The 21,863-nt window shown below is 42.4% G+C and overlaps 1 protein-coding gene across 5 annotated transcripts in view; it reads left to right on the top strand.

Moving 5' to 3' along the window:
- The window catches only part of lilli (AF4/FMR2 family member lilliputian), a 144,770-nt gene extending 124,622 nt beyond the window's left edge, over positions 1-20,148 (top strand). For all 5 annotated transcript variants that reach the window (XM_012283006.2, XM_012283007.2, XM_012283008.2 and 2 more), the window contains 12 exons: positions 2,175-2,208; positions 10,671-10,725; positions 11,379-11,431; positions 11,539-12,049; positions 12,131-12,885; positions 12,959-13,856; positions 13,934-14,073; positions 14,159-14,353; positions 14,441-14,518; positions 14,600-14,696; positions 14,783-15,074; positions 15,160-20,148. In XM_012283006.2, coding sequence (XP_012138396.1) covers positions 2,175-2,208; positions 10,671-10,725; positions 11,379-11,431; positions 11,539-12,049; positions 12,131-12,885; positions 12,959-13,856; positions 13,934-14,073; positions 14,159-14,353; positions 14,441-14,518; positions 14,600-14,696; positions 14,783-15,074; positions 15,160-15,269 — 3,218 coding nt within the window. In that variant the 3' untranslated portion in view covers positions 15,270-20,148. The remainder of the gene's footprint in view (positions 1-2,174; positions 2,209-10,670; positions 10,726-11,378; positions 11,432-11,538; positions 12,050-12,130; positions 12,886-12,958; positions 13,857-13,933; positions 14,074-14,158; positions 14,354-14,440; positions 14,519-14,599; positions 14,697-14,782; positions 15,075-15,159) is intronic.
- The last annotated feature ends 1,715 nt before the right edge of the window (positions 20,149-21,863 follow it).

A 21,863-nucleotide genomic window follows, 5' to 3' on the forward strand; every position in this document is an offset into this window, starting at 1 on the left:
GATCGTCGTGATCCGTTCGAATAGTTCGAAACTGGTTCGAGCGTGGTGAACAGTGATAATTAGACGGTGGAACATTGCCAGAGAATTTCGCGTAGCTTTTGTTGAAACGAGAATTATGACGATATCCCGGTGGTAGTATCCTAGGCTGCGTGTCTCGACGAACGATAGCGTGATAAATCATCCCTCTAATTGGACATCGGGACACGTCCGACTCCGTAATCGTATATTAATCGTGCTACATATGGAATTCATTAACGATACCTGTACTGTGTGGCTAACCAACGCGAATCAGGTGAAAACCACGACTTTCGATGATTACATCTTTCAGACCATTCTACGTGATTTTAGAACCGATACCTGCAAAGTGGATAACATTGCAACTTGATCAAGGCGTCTTCGACAATTTCTATGACCTTGAAATACATGGAAACTGCTTTCAAACCTCCCGCTATGTACATGATATATCGATATTAGCGTACATATACCCGACAATCATCTCAGGACAATATTCCGAGTAATTTCTCCGTGTATGTACATACATTATACGTTGATACATGTTGCTGTATATTAATCATGCGGGAGCCACATGAACAGCTTTTCCATGTGCATATATCACGCGTTGATACATTGATATTATCGTCTAACGATCCGGGTTCTAAAGTGCGACTTATTTTAATAATACAGTTGATTTTAAACGCGTACCCTTCGTGCACTTAACATTATTTGCGTGCAGCATCCACGTAAGTGACCCGCAATGATCCAGAAGGCCGAAAGTGTTTAATATTCGATGTTAATGCAGAGCCGCGTAAAGTAAGCCGAATCGCGCTAAAAGGTTTGGGTCGCGTAAACTAAAATAACTAAATAGCACGTACGCAAACGCGATTTCAACATATTCGCAAACTGACTAGCAAGATTGGTCGTAAATCAATTACGCGATGCCACGTATGCATATCTAATCGCGTGACATTTTCGCTGGGTAATCGTTAAAGTCTTGCTCCCTCTTCGACAACTACCATGACCCGACATAAAGAAAATAAAAAAGTGATTTTCATATACTGTTGCGTTCGTGACAGCTCGTCGAGCCGGCAGAATCATTGTCGCTACATGAAAGCGACAACCCGAGGGAACGTTGAAATCCTTCGAGATCCCTGAACAAGGATCGATTCGTAACCTTTCCAACAGGAGCGCTCTCTCTTTCTCCCTATAGAGACGCAATGACCCAGGAGCGAAGAAGGAAAGGATGAAAGGACGTTTTGAAGAGAGAAGAAGGGAAGGAACGAACCTGGTCGAGAAGGCATTGCGTAAACAATAGAAAGCAACTGCACGCATGCGAACACGTACGAGTATACGTACACTCGGCATGGGAAAGGGGCTGCGACGGAGAAAGACAGGCTGCTGTTGGGACTGGGTCAAAAGAGCCACAAAGATGGTGAAAGAGGGAAAAGGGGAGCTCGACCTCGAAAAAGAGAGGGTTGCGCCTTAACAACCGGCCTGTCCCTTCCAATTCGCTCGCGAACGCTGCTTTTCCTTCCGGTGAAATAATATTCTGCTTCCTGAACGATCGTTTCACCAGAAATTAATGATCTGATGCTTTTTACGTTTTACGGAGATTTTCTCGAGTGTTTGCAAATTTCCAAACTGAATTTTAATTTTACATCGACTACCTGAATTGAGCTGATATCGAGTACATATTGGTTTATAAATTATTCCAAATATCTGAACGTCTGAATTCTCAAATCATAAAATGAAATTTTGCAAAAAGTTGTAACAAGTTTAGCGATGTTCGAGCTACGCAATGTTACAGAGTTATTTATTGCGCCGATAGAAGTTGGTACGAAACAAAATTGCGCTTATCGCGAGCCAAGGTCTCCGCGTTGATAGACGATCGTTTTAAGCGACTCGAATATACTTATCACGTAGGTGATCGTCGGTTTTTAACGTTTTCCCGGTGTCTATTATCGCGAGCGGTACTTTTATCGCTTTCTCGACGCTTACCAGACACACCGCGCGAACGAATTTCACCGATAACGACGTCATTATGTCAGTCGTGCGATAGAATCTTTGTGGCCGAGTAACGTTTGCCACGTTGGCTCGATTCCCGTCCTTGACTGTCGATAATCCGATGCTAATTAACTTAGCAGACGCTAATTAACCGTACCTTTTTTCTGTTTCAGAACGCGAGCGGCACAACGACAACAGGTTATCCGCGTAAGTATTTCACCAAATGCATTTCGATCGTTATATCATTGAATTTTCATTTACATTCGACTATTTTCAAATTCTTATCTTTCAGGGTCGAAAAATTATTCATCGACCGTGGCCTAGTTCGACTAAAAATTATCGATAAATTTTATCTACAAAATGTTGCCTCGAAGTAACTTTAACCCCTTGCAGTATTTTGACGAGCCAGACTCGTGACGCACTCGCACTTCGGCTATGACCAATTTTACTCGAATTTCGAATACATTTCAATTTGAAGTTCAAGTCTAACTATAATTTGCATAGTCAATGACTGCAGGATACCAAATTCACATAACATTTCAAGTTTCTGTGTCTGTTTTCATGTTACGGCTGAAATTAGGCAGTTCTGACTTGATAAAAACATTATAGTGCGAGGGGTTAACCCTTTGCGCTCGAGAGGCGCCTCGAATAATTTAAAAAAAGCATTATTTAATTAATTCTATAATAGTGCTTATGTGATGTATAAACATAGTGAAAAAGACAATAGTAAAAATTATTAGTAGAGAAATAATAATTTCAAAAGAAGTCGTTTAACATTCTAATTAATATTTTAAAGTTGCTGTTTGCAAACAGTAAAATTGTCTTCGAGTGCAAAGTTAATATTACTGTAAGGGTGTCCATGATTATTGTCGTAAAGGCAATACGATCGGTAGAATATACCCAGTGAATAAATGTAGAAGTGCAGAATGAAGTTTGCGTAGTGCATTAACGAGGTCGACTTCGAACTGGCGCGACTTAACAACCGAGTTGTCGAGCATCGTAGATGGCGCATGCTATTAAACCCGAGATCCGGTTTAACGAGAATTAATTCGTCAAAGACGAGAATTAATTATGCGTGCACGCGCGTGCTGGCCGCCTATCATCCAGTCGCGCAATTAAATTCTTCCTGCGATAGAAACTCGTTTCTCAACTTCGATTTTCTTCCCTGTAACCTGGAATAGTGTTGCATATTTACTTCCGGTGTTTTTTTGCGAAATGATCAACGCAGGCTATTTGCGTCGACGCGGAAAAAGAGAAATTGAAACTTTTTTGCGAACTTCACCCTTGACGAAGATGTTCGAAAGTTTCCCACGTGTCGACGGGAAGTTGGCAACTTCCGGTAGCCTTCGTGTTCGAAACAGTTTAGAAGAACACGTTATTGCTCAATTATATTTCTTTGGTCAATAAATAAGAGCTGCTTTTGAAATTGTTATTTTGCATATCTTCGTAAGTTATCTTTCGGTGTTAATGGAGCTATGAACTGCAATTTGCGTCATATCGTCGCGTTAAATGGAAAGATTCATTGAACGAAGTATAGTAAATAACATGCACGCTCGATTATTTACGCGTAATCGCCGTAAACATCGATGTCGCGGGTCATGTCGGCTCTTGCATCATAACGCTTTCAGCGAAGTAATCGTGGATCGATCGCTGGAATTTAATCGATATTGCTTTCTCCGATTTTCGGAGAGTTGAACAAGGTCGTGGTTCGAAATCTGGGAGATAACTTTTCATTTCCCAAGTACACTTTCTAATCCGTCTTAATACTCTGATAAAAATGCGGTGTATGTTTACGATGAATTTCTAAAAGTTCTTGTTTTGCAAAATTATCTACGTTTATGACATGAGTGAACGCATCGATTAGCTAGATAAGCGTAAAACATTTGTCGATCTTTTGAAAGTCTTCCTATGATTTTTGAACGGAAGCTCCCTCGTGGTTTCTTGAATTCCGACCGTAGAAATAACACATCCCGATCACGAAACGGTCCGAGAATCCGTAACAATATCGTCTTCCGCGGAAAAAGGATAACCGTCGCTTCCCTCCGTGGAATCTTAAATAAAATCGAGGTGGACGTTGAAGCGGCGATAAATCGAGCGAACGGACGCAATATTCGTGAGAGAGATTAGTAGCGAGCAAGAGACGTTATCTTTATAGATCGGTTCGTACAATTTCCTGAAATCGGCTGGTTTCACCCTATCGAGAAAGAAAATTAACGAGCTACCGTGAAACGTAGGCAGGACACGTTTCCACTTTCAACCCCTCCTTGTCTCTTTTCTGTAGCGCGGCTCGTCGAGGGTTTTTCGGTGTCGACCACGGTAACTGCCCCTAATAACCCCTGGCTAGGGGTTCCCGATGGAAAACTGGGTCGTATCGGTACCGCCGACGTGACTTTTTCATCGCGATCGAAACTCCCTCTTGCGTAAACAAGATTTTATGTACTGGCTCGTTCGCGCGATTTTTCCATCCCGAGGGACGTCGTTACCTCCAATTCGGAGCAATTAACGAATCTTGCGGTGTACTTGGATTGTTCATTTTTTGGTGCACTAAGTGGTGCAACCAGGATTTTAACTTCTGTAGATAACGACACAGCTCTATATTCTACGTAACATATGCTACGTCACATATTCTATGTACCACATCGTATGTTTCACATCTTATGTCACATATCCTATGTCTCACATCTTATGTCATATAACCTACAACACATATCCTACGTCCTACATCGTGTGTCACATCCTATGTCACATACTCTATGTTCTGCATCTTATGTTACATATTCTACGTCACATATCCTGTCCCACATTGTGTCTCACATCCTATGTTACATATCCTATGTCCCACATCTTATGTCACATATCCTATGTCCCACATCGTGTCTCACATCCTATGTCCCACATCTTATGTCACATATCCTACAATACATATCCTACGTCCTACATCATGTCACACATCCTATGTCACATACTCTATGTTCTACATCTTGCGTCACATATTCTACGTCACATATCCTATGTCCCACATCGTATCTCACATCCCATGTCACATATCCTATGTCCCACATCTTATGTCACATATCCTACGTCCTACATCGTGTCTCACATCCTATGTCACATACTCTATGTTCTACATCTTGCGTCACATATTCTACGTCACATATCCTATGTCTCACATCGTATCTCACATCCCATGTCACATATCCTATGTCCTACATCTTATGTCACATATCCTACGTCCTACATCGTGTCTCACATCCTATGTCACATACTCTATGTTCTACATCTTGCGTCACACATTCTACGTCACATATCCTATGTCCCACATCCTACGTCACATATGCTACGTCCCACATGCTACGTCACATATCCTACCTCCCACCGTAGTTTCCATCTAGTTACATTTACAGCAACAGATACAACAATCTCGTACATCAAGGATCGTTCCAAAGATCTAACAATCTCGAACATGAATTATTATCACCGTGGTAAACATGCGAAATATTTAATAAATCAATCGGCGCCAATTTGATAATCGCTTGCGTTAGACAATTAAGAGGCCGATCAAAAGACACAGGAACGAAAAATTCTTACGTTTTATCGAACAGCAAAATTCTTTATCGTGCGAGCCTCGGGTCCGACGTTATCAGGAACCGGACAAGGCCGCCGGTTGTCTGATAACGCACGAGTCTCGAACTTTTGTTACGGTACAAGTTATCAAAATTGCAGTTATCGTTCCAGAAAAATATTTTCAAGCTGTGAAAACTCAATTCGGTAAACGGAACTTAATGGAAGGTAAAAATTGATAAATTTGTAAGCGTTTCGGTGGCATCCGTAAAGTAATCGATATAAAATTGATCGGTTGATTAGAAATTAGCGCGGGGACTAATAGGATTCATCGAAATTCCGTAGCGTGTAACGCCACGAATTGAATTTTCCCCCGCAGGGGAAACGAAAGTCGGGAAAGGATCATTACCTCGGGGATAAGCTTCTTCTCGCAAAATTAATCGAAATTATCGAGTTAACCGCGTGACCTTTCGGGCTAGGATCTCGGCACGATTAAAGTATTTCTGTCGCGTGGTTCGGAGAAATCTTAGCAGTCCCGATAAGCGAGGCGCTTACAGGACAATTAATAAACCTGATGCTCCTCCACCGAGGAGTAATAAACTTCGAAATCTAACGCTGTTATTTACTTTGGTAGACGGGAAAATTACGACAGAAGATTTATCGTTCTACAAGAAAAAAATTGTTCGCCTATAGAAAATATAGACTCGTGTATCCAGTTATTCGTGTGTTAGGTTGTCGACCTTTCCTACTGGAAGGCTAAATCACGTTATTTGTACAGAAGAACACTTGTTTATCACAAAACCCATGAATAATGTAACACTGACCTTCAAGCGTGTTTGTAAACAATTTTCTGAAAAATCCCAGCTTATAAATCTGCATACTCGATCGGTTCTCAAACAGTTGAAGAGATCGTACATGTAAGACGAAGAAGCACGAGTCAGGTGCCTGCGAGAATGTGCCAGCAGCTTTTCCATTGGTGTTAACTAAGTCGCGGATTAAGTTGGATCAGCACGATCGTTGATCGAGGAACACCAGCTACCCGTAACTCCGTTTGCTCGCTCTTAGCTGGTTTTCCAGCTCCGTTTAAAACGGTCGAGTCGTCATCGATGGTTGGAGGAATCTCGTTATCCTCTTTGCCACGCTATTCTTCCCGCTCGAAAAGACACCCCGAAATTCCTGTCTCGTTTTATCCGCTACTTTCCCCGTGTTTCGTGCCAGCTTGCAACAGAAATTCGCTACTGCAATTCTCTTTTATAAACGTCTCGGATGCTACTCACAAATGGTGCCTTCTCCAATTCTTACTATTCATTGAATTTTTATCATACGTTCGTTTGCTGGGAGATCTTGCAAGGATTCTTTATTATTGATGAAGAAATTAATCAGTTTGTGTCACTTTATGATATTCTTAAACTATTAACATCGTTTACGATCAGACTTTTTTACCAAATCATCAGACGTAGATTTTCAGTCAAATTGATTAACAGTAAGACTTTGATCTCTTCAGAGATAATTTTTGTTAAAAACTCGAGATGTACTAGCACGATCATTTTACTGATTTTAACCCCATAACGAATATATAAGTTTTAAAATTAAAAGTCCATGTATTCTTAATGTAGTAATTATGTAGCGATATTTTTAAACTATTATCAACAATCGTTTACGATCAGACTTTTCCATCAAATCATCAGACGTTGATTTACAGTAAAACTTTGATCTCTTCAGAGATAATTTTTGTTAAACTCTAAATGGACTAGCACGATCATTTTACTGATTTTAACCCCATAACGAATATATAAGTTTTAAAATTAAAGTCCATGTATTCTTAATGTAGTAATTATGTAGTGACATTTTTAAACTATTACCAACAATCGTTTACGATCGGACCTTTTCATCAAATCATCAGACGTTGATTTACAGTAAAACTTTGATCTCTTCAGAGATAATTTTTGTTAAACTCTAAATGGACTAGCACGATCATTTTACTGATTTTAACCCCATAACGAATATATAAGTTTTAAAATTAAATTCCACGTATTCTTAATGATGAATTATGAAGTTGCCCGTTAACATAGCGATGAGCTGTGCGTCAGTGACGCGATAAAAGAGCATAAGATCAGCAGTCGAGAAACGTGAACGGTTAACTGGATTTGCAGAGGTCCCCGTTTCAATAGAAGGTTGAAACGCGGACATAGGGTTCGCGTAAAATTCCTAGCCGCTTTTTCGTAGCCAATTACACGGGGGCATCGTCAAAGTGTTTAATTCGATGAAAGGACAGAGGCAGCTAGGTCGCATCGTAATAACGTCGCGGACTGGTTGTTGCCTTCTTTTTTTCCCTCCGGAAACGTTTCGTGTTCGTTCCCAGCGGAGCCGGATGTGTGCTCTTTCTTGTTCTCCTCTGCCTCTGTACCGCCGCTATGAAACGCGACCACCACTCTTTTCGCGTGTTTGCTCGAGCTTTACCTCGTTTCTATCTACCTTACGCTGAAACTTTTGAGAACAGCGACGCGCAACTGTCCGAAGACAAATAACGTCCGACCGTACATTACAATCTTATACCGTTATTCGCCAAACAAAGCTTTCTTGCCGCAAACATTTCTAAACATTTCCTCGTTCGCAACTTTTCTTTGTTTTCATTGTTATCGGTATGATATCGTTTGATATCGTACTACTTGTCCGGACAATTTCAACTGGACAATTATTTATACAGGAAAGTGTTTATAGATTTAAAAATCTGTAACGAAGTCGGAAGAGAAAGCTCGTCGAGAATTAACCTTCGGCCCTCGTACAGAAAGATTGAAGATGACACAGTCTTCTCAAAACCGCTGAGAATCAGCAAAAATAACTGGAAAGAAACTCTTCACGTAATCGTTGCTTTCTCTCTGTCCGTTTTTTAACAGCTCTTTATTGCCTCCTTTCGCCTCCGTGCCTTCTGCAGACCGCATCCTAAAAACCACACACTCGTTCCGAGCACAAACTCTTGTGCTACCTGGAGCAATTTAAAACTCGCACGGTTTAACCTTGTTCACCCTTAGAGTATCACGATATTACGACGTGTGAAATGTTCTTGAGAAAAGTTGCGTGTACCAGCTGCGAACGCGAGATCGTTGAACCTCGCTACCGTTCGTTTCTTCATGGTCAGTTTGTTCCTTCCGATAGGAGGTAAACCTATTGTCTAATCCGCTCGAGGATTTTCGACTCTTTGATCGGCTTAATTCTCTTACTCTGACTTATAGAACCGTGAATTTATTCGGTATCGGAGGTTCCTAACAATTTATTGTCACCGTGGGTCACGATTGTGTACAATAATTTATTTCCGAAAGTTAGTAATTTCGGTGAATCGACGTAGTTCGTTTACTCGTCGGAGGCAGCATATCTATCGGCACGGAACTTTCAAAGTCAATCAAAACTTCAAACCCGATCACGCTTAATAAATCAATAAAATCGTCCGGGAGAACGTCGGTTTGATCCTGTTCGATCGATCTGGCCTTCCCCGGTCGAGATGAAACGACGGGAGCTGAATCGACGAAAAACGGAAAGCAAACAGCGCGAGCGTTAATTCGAACTTGAAGCTGAAACTATGACGGCGAGTGTTCCGTTACTTAAGTGCGAGTAACAAGCTACTATCTGTCGTCGAAAGAAACGCTTATCCAGATCGTAATTCCCCGTGTAAGCGACTAGGCGACCTTAGGCTCGGTTCGCAACCAGTCAGCCATATCCACAAGCATCGCAGGACGCAGGACAGCGTGTTTAGGGTCGACGACCCTCCGGTACATCCGCGTTCGGTGCTTCGCGTACTTTCCCTCTTTATCCTGCAGTCTGTCGTCGTCTCTCTTTCCATGTTTCCCCATAGCTACTTCTCGTCGCTTTCCGTTCCCCTCTGTGGCTGCGAGCTCCCTCCTGCTCCTCGTATTTTGTCCGTTCTTCAAGCAGCATCCTCTTCCGTTGCTTGCCTCTCGTCGATCGAGGGTGAAAGGACCCTCGCTTCTTTATTTTCTTCCTTTGCCTCTACCTTCATAAATAGCCAAGAAAAAATAACTACCTGTTTTGCCGAACTTTTTCTGCGATTCAACAATATTAATTAACGAACTTTTACACATTTCGATACCTTGCGGATGGTCAGACTTTGGAACTCGGATCGAAATTCTCGATACAGATATTATGGTGGTTTTTGGTTGGACTTTGAACAGTCGCTTTGGACTTTGAATATATGGAAGCTGCTCATTTTGGAATTTTGAGGGACTTTAGAAGTTCGGGAGATTAGGAAGTCTTTTGGTCTTCGAGGGATTTTGGGGTTTTGGAAATTTGAGAAGTTTAACACGTAGGGATTCAGATGTACCTTAAGGCGTGGGGATCCATCACGTGGTAATCTATAACGCTGGTGTATCTAACGCATGGTAATTTATCGCGTGGTAATCTATAACGTACCAATCTAACGCGTGGGATATCTAACGAGTCGTGATCTAACCGTAATCTGACGGTTGATAATCTAACGCATGATCTATGCTAGTCTCCACCACTGATCCAACGCGTATATCATAATCCGTAATCGGTAATTTAACTCGTGATAACCGCATAGTTATTTATCGCAGTGATCTGTAACGCGTGGCGACGTGACGCGTATTAATCTAGCGTGATAATCTAGCCGGTAGTAACGCGTAATAATTTAACGGGTAGTAATCTCTCCCACGTAACGATGAAAGAATGACGCATTAAGTGACAGTAAGAAAGTAATCGCAGGAGTTTAATTGAACGATCGATTCACGAACGCAAGAATGAAAAGTGAAAGTGTGAGGGGATAGGAAATGCGAGAAACAGGCGGCAGTTGGTTGACAAAGGAACCTGCGGAGGAGAGGCGCGTGTGAAACAGCAGTTTCATAGATCAATGAACGATTGTTCCTGGCTTGCCTGGCCTCGGTCGTGTTCTAACAGGTTGCCATTCCACGCGTGCACGTTCTTCTTCTCCTTTCTCTATTCTAATCGAGAGTGCTTCGTACACCTTATACTCGAACGCCAGGGTATTTTTTATCCACCCCTTTCGATCAGCTTTATTCCATAGTTTTATACACAGTGGAATCACTTTTCAACGATTGCTTTTCTTTTTGTTGCAGGGATTTGGAGCGGGATCTGAGCCTGTCCGAAGACAGCGAGGATGAAGTCGGCAAGGTAACGAAGTTACCAATTCAGCGAGCTCTTTTTTCTCATTTTTTCTGAATATAGTAACATCTGTATTTCTGCAATGGGGTTCATTTGATCGTAATTCGAAGAGAATTAGAATGGGAACCTTTGGGCTGTGGGTTGGGTAACTTTCCACAAAGGGCCAGATATTACACCTTATAGCTCGAGTCGCAGCTAAAGGGTTAAATGTCGTGGGCCAAAAGTAAAATCAGTTATTGTGTGTGTAAGAAGCACTTATGGTGCTTATGGTACTTATGGTGCTTCTTTAGGTAGGTACTTTGGAAATCCTCATTTGATTCACCCTATGATCTGAACTTTTATGTTCAGATAACTTTTATCTGAACTTCCTGAAATTTTAGGAAGAAAAGTACTTTCATTTTGAAACCGTCGACAATTTCGAACAAGTACAAAGCAGATTTTACTGTATTTTATTTTTCTGTATACCTTTCTCCATCGACTTTTGCAATAAACTACTACTCGAGATCTTGTGATACAGTCTAATACAATATTCTCTTTTCCTAAAGTACGATACGAACGCGCACGCGTTCTAAATAAGAACAATACGAGGATCAATCAGGAAAGAAAGCTCATCCTCGGTTAAGCTGTAATTAATTGTTAATCGATCCTCTTCTTTTTCGCAGGAAGCACTGTCGCGGACGGCGAGGGGAAACAGAAGTCCTGACCTGACGGTCGAGTAAGTATCTACTCTGTATTAACTCGGTCGTGTCAATGAACGTAAAAAAGTTGAGAAATCGAAATCAACCCTTCCGACAAACCCTTCAGAGTTAACTTTATTCACAGTCTGTCAACGCCCTTGATACCGGCGATGACCCCAGCCCCTCCACCTCTGGCACCCATGTCACCCATGGGTCTATCACCAGTGGGTCCTCTGTCGCCCACGAAGCCACTCAGTCCGACCAGACCGTCGTCACCGGCAAAACAGATGACACCCGAGCAAGTCCTGTCACCTCCGCCGGTAAGCCCTCTGCAATCGAAGGGTCCTCCCAGCCCTTTGATCCAGAGGCCACCTAGTCCACCTGGCCAAGCTCGTCAGAGTTCCGGGAGCGCAAGTTCGAGCTCCGATTCCGGCTCCGAAACTGGCTCGGATACCAGCGACGACTCGGAGGATGAGTCCAGTACCCAACCTAATAAAGGACCCTCCACGCCACCCTCAGTGTCACCGAAACCCGACCTGATCGAGGAACCACCGCCAGCTATCGAGGAATCGAAACCCAGGTGGAATCTCGGCTCGTTCTTCAACAAAACGGTGATGCCACACGGGGAACAGAATGTTGAAAACAAGCAGACGCAGGTAAGGAACTTTTCTAAGCTTGGGCCATGTCCAGAATAACAGTTGAATTTGATCTGTTATTAAAAAATTAATGATCCGCAGGAATGCAACAGGCGAGAAGATTCCCCAGCCGCGACAGCGGAGGTGAGAACGCACACGGATAAGGCAGCGCACGATTGGCAGCTCGACGAGGCCGTGAAAAGGACCCACAATCCGACGATGATCAGCGTGCTCGACAGCGACAGCTATCGGTCTTCGGATCAGGAGAAGGGTCAGCCGGTGGAGGAGAATCGGGTCCAAACGGAGAAACCAAAGGTGGCCGATGCGAAGAAACGCGGTCGACCTAGAAAGCCAACCAAGAGCCCGAAGGGTGGTCATCGGACGTCGGACGAGAGTCTGAAGAACGGCAAGCCTCGCAGTAGAACGAGAGGAGTTCCTAGTTCCATCAAGAGAAAGATGCCCGTTTCGAAGCCTATGATCACGACCAGCGATGACGGCAGCGACGACAGATCGCAGGAAGCTTCCAGTGATTCGGACAGTGATCGGCCGGCCAGGATATCCCCGGTGGATACCGCTATCGGCGAGAAGAGACGCTCGAGAGTTAGCGGATCCTCTAGCGAGGACGAGGGTCCTCCTACCAGAAAGAACAACAGTGCCTCCGAAGACGACAATGCGCGTTGGAGAAGCGTTTCTATTAAGAGAAGCAAACCGGCGGACTCGTCCAAGAAGCAGGAGAAGAAGAAGAGTCCCGCCAAAGGCAAACCCAGGAGATCCAATTCGAGGGTGACCAACGTTGGTGGGTCTGACTCTGACAGCGAGTCTGAGATGTCCGTGAGAAATCGCATTCAAGTGGCCAGGTAAGTTCAGTTTGTATTGTGTTTGCTTACAAGTCGAAGAAGATGGGTGACGAGATGTTTTTTGTTAACACAGGGTACCCCCAAGGCCAAGAGTACCGCCGACCAGGGCAACTTCTCCGGAGAACTCGGACAGCGATAACAGTCCAGGTCCAAAGCTGCAAGAGGAGGACACGGGTAACGTGCAAGACAAAAAGAAGAGCGACACGCTCCGGAAGGTGTTTTCGTCTTCGATGGGTGGAGGAAAGGTTGGCGGTAAAGGAGGAAAGGGTGGAAAAGGCGGAGGGAAATGTGGCATCTACGTGCAGGAGTACACCAACTCCGCGAACACGCCGACCGGTGGGGATAGTCCTTACAAGAGACCGTCGTCTCAGGCATCCAGCTTGATTCAGTCTTTCCCGCCTCTCACCTACGTGAACGGGGTGCCGAGTTTATTCTGCAAGATCGAGCTGAGCAGACTTCCGCATCTATCGCAGCTATCCAGAGGACAGGAGTTGAGACAACGCACGGAGCTTCCCGACACCAGGCCATCGTCCAGACAGGCTTCCGCACTGACTGCTCAAAGTGCTCGACCATCTACGCCCGAAGAGGGCGAGATAATCGACACGCCACCACCTCAACAGCTGCCCACGGATCCAAGGATCCACGGTGACGCGTTGCTAGTCGACGGCGAGCTGAAGAATCGGGCTGTGATCAAAGGCGAACCTATACCGGACTCGAAGAGTAACTGCGGCATCGGACTCGGCGCCGGTATCGTCGGTGGAGGTGCTAGTGGAAGTGGTAGTGGTGCTAGTGGTGCGGGTAGCGCACCCAAGAGGAAACGTAATCCAAGTTGTAGTTCTGTGTCCAGTTTCAGTACTGTGTGTTCCATAGAGACGAAAGGGAAGGGTTCGGGTGAGCACAAAGAAAGGAAGAGGAGAAAGAGGAAACACGCGGACATTGAGGCTGTCGCGTCCAGGTCCTCTTCCAATCAGGTATGAATCTCGCGACTCGAACAAAATCCTGAATACCCTCTGGTTGCTTACACTAAATGTTGGTCGTTGTTGAGCAGCAAAGCGACATACAACCAACGAATCACGAGCGGGAAGAAAAGCCCGACACCAGCTTACTGCCGCCACCACCGCGGCCTCAACGCGTTTATTATTCCTACTTCAATCCTCAGAACGAAGTTTTGGAGGATCAGGACAGGTGGTGAGTAAACTTCTGTGAGAAAATTGTACGCGAGGTATCGAAAACTGTGGAGGCACATTGATTTGCATGACGCGTTCGATCACAGGGACCATAATCAGCACCTGATGGAAGCGAAACGGTTGAAGCACAGCGCCGACAAGGAGTGCGAACTTACAGCGCAGGGTATGCTTTATCTGGAAGCCGTTCTGTGTTTCCTGCTCACTGGCAACGCCATGGAGTCGGATCCTGTCACGGAGAGGGCGTCGTTCACCATGTACAAGGATACTCTAAGTCTCATCAAGTGAGTACATCTCTAATTAACCCGAACTACTTCACGAATAGTACTTTCTAATTACCGCGATCTCTGATTTGCCCACCCTTTATTCAGATACATCTCGTCGAAGTTTAAGAGCCAGCAGAACAACTCGCCAGAGAGCAGTATACATAACAAGCTAGCCATTCTAAGGTGAGTACCCGCTTTGGAGCTTTCGTCGGCGTCGCGCGTGTCCTTCAAAAAACACTCTGTTATCCCGTTGTTTTGTTTCAGTCTCTTTTGCCAATCCCTTATATACTTGAAGTTGTTCAAGATACGCAAACACGAAGTCAAGGAGACCCAGAAGATCCTTAGCGACTATCATCAGAAAGTAAGTGCATCCTAGACCAACGAAAGTTTCCTTCGCTATCGATCGAGAGCTGTTGAGACGAACTCGGTTTTTCCTTGCGTTTCTAGCCCGCTCAGGCAACCTCGGTGCAACCGGAAGGTCAAGGAACGCCTTCGTTGTCGCCCACACCGTCACCGGCCGGTTCCGTGGGTTCCGTTGGCAGCCAAAGTTCCGGATACAGCAGCGGCGAACTGGCAAATCGAGGAGCTGCCTCGGGTCAACCGCAGGCAGCTCCTTACGTTAGCGTTCCGCTTAGTGTTCACAGTGCAATGGCGAAACAAAACTATCAGTTCGGTTTGCTGCTGAGCTGTCACGATCTCTGGGATCAGGCTAACGCTCTGGTGACAGAGAAGCATAGAGGTGAGTTAGTTGTTTCGTAATTCGTTTGAGCAGATCCGTCGTTAGTATTTTGGGTTAAACGAGACGCGTGTTTGTTCGGTTGCAGATTTTTTCATCGAGCTGGACGAAAAGCTGGGACCCCTCACGTTGAAAAGTTCGCTGCGCGATTTAGTACGCTATGTTCAAGCCGGTATAAAGAAGCTTCGAGATCTCTGACCACAGTGGCATAGCCCCCGACCACCCACCCCCAATTACATCACTTCTCTCCCTCAAAACATGGCCACGTATCCAACGATGTTCACGTAAAGACGTCGAGGAGGAACGTCGCGCGAAACACGTCGTGCAACGATACGCGAAAGTATATCGGAAAGTTTCGCGAAGGGAGAGAGGTTAGAAGTGTATTTGTTAATAATTAAGGACTGTTCTTCTGGGGTGCAGAAAATCAGTGGTCCGGGGGAGCAGCTACCGGTATCGGTAGTTGCGAGAGAACTGTCGAATCACTTGCTACACAGTCAGAGAAAGAGAAAGCTCTATGAAGTTTCTACGTTAGGAGGTTAGGAGGCGTCCCGGGGAATTTTTGTAACGCTCCTAGCATCAACTTTATAGTCAATTCAAGTTACTCGTCTGCAGGTGGACAGTCGAAGATGGATCTCGTCGATCCGTGATCGGTGCGTAGAGAATCTCTCGTATTCTGTGCGTAGCGGGAGTTACTTATTTTCGAAAGGAAGAAATCGTGAGAAGAGGGAAGGAGGTTATCGCGCGTATCGCGAGACAAAAGAAGAAGGGGAAAACACGTAGTCCTTATTTTTGTTTTTGGAGTAAATCGATTTTGTAAATGAAAATTGAATAGGAACGGGAAGAGTCGACGGAAGGAAGAAGGAATTAAGAAGTGCCACAGAAGCGCCCGTGTGTTCTCGCTTTACGGTGCGCCGCAGCCGACGTTACCTGAAGCATGAGTCTCGTCTCGGCGATTCGAGTGCGACGAAAACACAAGGATATACATATATGCATATAGTTTATTACCTATATAAATATATAAATAATTATAAATATATAGATATGAATATATTTAATGAAGAGAGAACCAACGCGTCGCGCACGCTGGCGTTTCATTTTTAGCGAGCGAGAAAGAAGATGAAATAGTAGAAAGGCGGTCGCGAAATTCCTGGCGAGGGTATAGGTAAACGCGAATTAGAGAGAGACTGGGGGGAATAATTTAGTGTGATGATGCATTTCTCTTCGTTGGAGATGCGCCACGAGCAACAATGATCAACGGTTGATCCAACCGGTTTACAACCGACTACTATACAAAAATGGTCTGACGTCTGTGAACGAAAGACACGACTCTTTTGTAGATAGGTTACGGAAAAAAACAAACAAACAAAAGGTAACTTAGATTAGATAATTAATACGCAACAAGGAAAAACAACGTTAAATGGTAACAGAAACAAACAACCAATACATATTATTTACAATTACTTAGAATTAAACGGGGAATAAGTAGAGGTTCTAGTGATGAGAAAATAAAAAAAGAATATTCAGATAATTATACATAGCGCATACACCACATTATAAATAGTGCGATTATACGGGGGAGAGAAAAAAAGAAAAGATAGAAAGAGAGAAAGAAAGCGAGAACAGACACCAGACGATAAACAAAGAAAAAAAAAAATAATTAACGCGTAACGGAGAGACAGAAACCGCGTTAACGCTCTCTCGTTACATCGGGCGTGTAAAGAAGAAAAATAAAAAAGAAGACAGAAAGAAAGAAAAGCATAACGGATAAGTAAGTTGCTCATGTGTATATTTTTGTAAATAGGTATTTGCGAGTGCCGCCGCCTTGAGGGTGACCTGTCGTCGTTCCAACGACGCGACAGAGTCGGCCCGCCCCAATTTTTGCTACCACAAGTCTTATCGAGAATCAGGAAATTTCTGGTAAATAAGAATGAAAAAGAAAAAATATTAAAAATACACGTACACAACAAGATAATTATACATGTCCGCCGAATTTGTCCCGAACGTTCATTCCGAGTCCAATTGTAATATTCTTTTGAAAACGTTACTTTCCTTTTCGTTACTGCGTTGTTCGATCGATCACTCTTCATCATTGTGATACTCTCGAATCGATTATCATTTTCTTCCTTGCTATTTGTTAAGTTTGCTTTTCTTTTGGTTCCTTCCATCATCGACAAAGTGAGAAACCGTCGTGTGCGCGCGCACTTCAGTGATTCTCATAATATTACTGTCAAATGTATCCGAGAGAATGTTGCGAGAACTTCAAAGGTAACGAGGCCCGAGTACGATGTCTGTTCACGAAGAATCACGCCGTGATCAAATTTTGCATGAAACTTTCCGCAATCCTAATTCGATCGGAATTCAAATTTCACGCGATCCGAATTCGACGCGCTTTCCATTTGCGATACTTCGTGGACAGATAGCCTGTTACACGCAAAGCGAACGAAATCGATTCGACGACGTCAGCGAGAAGCAAAGGTGATCCAGAAGAGGCGTTAGCAACGAGTCCAGCGGATGTTCATTGGACCAGAAACGAAGAAATTCTGTCTCTACGATTAGTCGGAACATATCGAAATTAAACTGCAAATTCGATCAGAAATCGCGACGGAGCATTAGAGTTTACATTTTGTTAGAATTTATATCGACGTAGTAAACAGCGGAAATTGGACCAATTGTACGTATATCCGTAGAGACATTCGAACAAACGTATCCGTCGATCCGTTGCTAACGTTTTTCCAAGAGGAAGAAAGAGAATTAGCGGAAGTAAGGACGCGGGTTGACGAGACTCGGGGCCCGTAGAAATAACTAAGCGCGGTCCAATGGTTCACGGGATACAATTTTATACCACGTGTGCGTGTGCACGCAGACTAAAGGATAAAGCGACTAAAAAAAAAGAGGTCTATTAAAAAAAGAATGTATGTTTTGATATTTTCGAGCAGCACACGTATTTGTAGTGGATACGTACATAATATCAGGCCTTCGATCTCGTCAGTCCGCGACTGTGATTAAAGCGAACTGCAAGGAAAGAACGCACAGACAAAAGATCTTTGCGACTCGCGTGAAATTCGTCGCTGCGAGAATTTGAAACAAAAGAATGGATTCTGCGTGTACAAGTTTGTCAGGGCTGCAAACGCGTCACCGTGAGCTCAGGTTCTCCTTCGAGAAACGCGTTATTATTTGCATATTGTTATCCTTTCTTTCCTGTACTTTTTTTATTTCGCGGTTGTACATTTATTTTGGGGCAAAGATTTTATATACGTGTTCCTACAGACCTCCAAAGAAAGACAAAGAAAGCGAATGGTGCTGCCGTTCTGATTATCGCCACGTGAAGAGACAAGGTTGTTCGAGGGACAGTGATTAACGCGCGTTTTTTCTTCTTCTTTCTCTTGTTTCTTTTTCTTTTTTTTATCGATCGGTCAGATCGCGTGAATTTTTCTTTGCGATTCTAAGGAAAACTTTTACGCATATTATGCATATATATATATATATATATATATATATATTATATATTATATATTGTCATTATTATTGCTACTTTCATTATTAATATTATATTATATTATATTATTATTATTAATATTATTATTGAGTTATTGATATACTATGATTATTATTATTATTTTTTGAGGTATTTATAGGAATGAATGATAAGGAAAGATGAAAAAATAAGGAAAGGGAAATGTGAGGAACGTGTGTGTTGCCTGTTTCTGTGTGTGCAACTGCGCGTGTGTGTGTGTGCATGTGCGAATGCAAGGAAGAAACGGTTAAACAATGCATGTCACAAACGACAATTGTATATTGTACCTAAATACAGCAGCAGAAACGATTTTCGACGGTTAACAGAAATTTGTCGAGCGTATACATATACGATATATATAAATTATATATATTCGTGTGTTATATATAACTTATATATATATATACATTATGTATTGTATGCAACAATTACCGTTTGATTTTATCATTTTTTGTCTTCTTTACCCGCTGCGCCGTAATTGTAACATATTTATATACATATTATACATACGTACACACACGCGTACATTCACTTACGAGCATATTATATATATATACATATGTAAAACATAGAGACATGCAATCATAATTATATTATTATATTGATAGTATTATACGATCATTATTTTAATATACTGTCGTATACGGTCGAAATCGCGTGAACACCCGAATTCAGAAACGAACGGCTCTCTGGTCAGTCGTGGAAAATCATTGTCTTTACGAGTTTCAATCTTTAACTGCTATGGCGATGCGAACTGCTATGCGAACATTAATTAAACAATTGAGAACATACGTTTTTTATATGACAAGTATCGCTACTTTGTAATAAGCAAATAAGGTTATATTGCTGAAGTGCTGCTAGAATTTATGATTTAGAAACTTGAAAGTTTGAAGAAGCTTGAAAGATTTCGGGACTTTTGAAATTAAAATTGTTGAAACACGAGCGTTTCTAATTTTGGGAATTTAGGAAGTATTAAAGTTTATTTTTTGAAGCGTGGAACTCCACCGTAGCAGTTAAAGGTTGATATAATGCAATGAGAAGAACCTCGATTTCTAAGCAATTTCTACGTTTCTAGTTGTTTTTTATATTTACGAGAGGTCGACGACGACGACTGGAGAGTTCGATCGCAATCCGTGTAAATAGTCGAATTAGTTTTTATCGTGGTGGCACGATCAACGTATCAGAGGGTGGACTCTGTTCACGATTCGAAGGGTAGTTTCCATAGGATCTTACTACGAGGGTATCTTCTACGTGTCTGTCTGTGAACGACGCTAGTCCGTCACGTTTTCGAAGAGAGACATCTACCCTTCACTCGTGAGAGTCCCTTTCGACGATTTCCGATTTCCAGGAAGATCGAAATCGTCCGTCGATCGAGCACGATCGATAAATCATCTCAAAGAGACGGCCAGACAAACGAGCAATCAAGCGAGCAAAGCAGATTCGCAGGATCGAAAGAGCACGCGTGTGTTGTGTGTGTGTGTACAAGTCCGTGCGTGTGTGTGTACGAGTGTGTGAGAGAGTCGAACAAATGTAAAGAGGGAAGCAATAAAAAAAAAAAGAAAATGATAGATAGAATGGCAACCGCACCAAGGAGAGACCAAACTCGCTTAACGAAAGATAATTTACTTACTTACTTGCTTTTTATTTATTTTAATTAGTAACGTTGATTAACGTGTTATTATTTGTATTTATTGGCGCGGAACGCTGCTGAGGGTGGTTCGCGGATACAGATGTCGATGAACGTGGTGCAACATTTCAATCGCTGAATGTAATTTTAAACAAAAGAATCACGAAGAGACAGCGAGAGTGTGCAATGTACATCGAGGACGAATCCTTTTTATTGTTACTTAAAACCTGTTGAAATTTCATTCGGTTGTCTTCTGCTAGCGACACGTGCTAATATGCTGTATTTTATTTTTAATATAAGTGTAATGTCGTTGAAAATCTTTTAGTAAAATGGTTCATTAAGTTTTGCATGTTTTTTCGTGTAACGACATTTGTCTCCCCCGGTTAAATCGTGACCTTACTGTTCAATTTACTAATACTTTTAATATGTTTCTAATTAAATAGCCACGTTGGTGGTCCACATATGGGTTTCAGATAGACTTTCGTTATATTACCATGGCTGGGACAGGACTCTTACAATTGGCAATATATTGGTTGGACAATGCTGTGCGATTTGAGTGTATAATACGTGACTATATAACGCACAGTGGCTATACAAAGCGTGGATATACAACGCATGAGCGCTGTGGATACAAGGCACGAGTATTGCAATGTTTGCAAATAGGTGTTGCAATCCGTGGGTGACGCGTGGGTGCAATTTACAACTCGTGGCGATATAACACGTGGCAATAAGATTCCCAATGGCAGTAAAGTGGCAGCGTCCACATAAAATTGGCAATATAACGAGAGTCTATATCGTTTATTTTCCCATATTTGAAATCCTGTTAATATCAGACTTTAAATCGAGGTCACGATTGACCCGTCCCATTAACAATATGGATGAATTCGTAAAATCGCTGGATGAATCCTTAGCGAGACAAAAATAATTTTCAACGGATTCGTCTTTGAATTGGATCACACTCGCATCCGGTTTAAAGAATGAAGAACAGGGAGAAAGGAGAGAAACGAGACGAGAGTGAACGGGGAAAAAAAAGAGAAAGAGACCGTGACAATATATACATATATACATATACATATATATATCTATATATTTGCAAGATATTTTGCGAGCAGGGCTTTTTTATCTATTTTATAGTAATCTCAGCTTAAGCGGATTGAGAGAGAGGGAGAGAGTGAGAAGTGTTTTACTAACAAGTGAAAAAAAAAAAACGAGAGAAAGAGGGAGATAGAATCGCAACAAAATGGGGGATGAAAAAGAGGGGAAAGATTTAATTGCGCAGCTGACAAACGGTTTGTAAATTGCGTACATAAGATAGGTAAATAACCGTCAGTTAAAAGATAATGAAATGAAGACGGTTTCACTGTGTCGTATACTCTACGTTTTGTTTCTTTTTCTTCTTGATTTTTTTTTGCGCCGTAGGCTTGCATTATGATTAATCCGATTATTATTATTAATGAATTATTATTGATTATTAATTGTCACCATCATCGTCATTATCATTATATCCTTATTATTCATTATTATTAATTTTATTAATAATTTTATTATTATTATTAATATTAATATTATTATTATTATTATTATTATTACTATTATTGTGTATATGGTATAAATTGTAAAAAGGAACGTATTTACTATAACATATTCATTT

The sequence above is a fragment of the Megachile rotundata genome, chromosome 12 (assembly GCF_050947335.1).
Source record: "Megachile rotundata isolate GNS110a chromosome 12, iyMegRotu1, whole genome shotgun sequence".
Taxonomy (NCBI): Eukaryota; Metazoa; Arthropoda; class Insecta; order Hymenoptera; family Megachilidae; genus Megachile; species Megachile rotundata.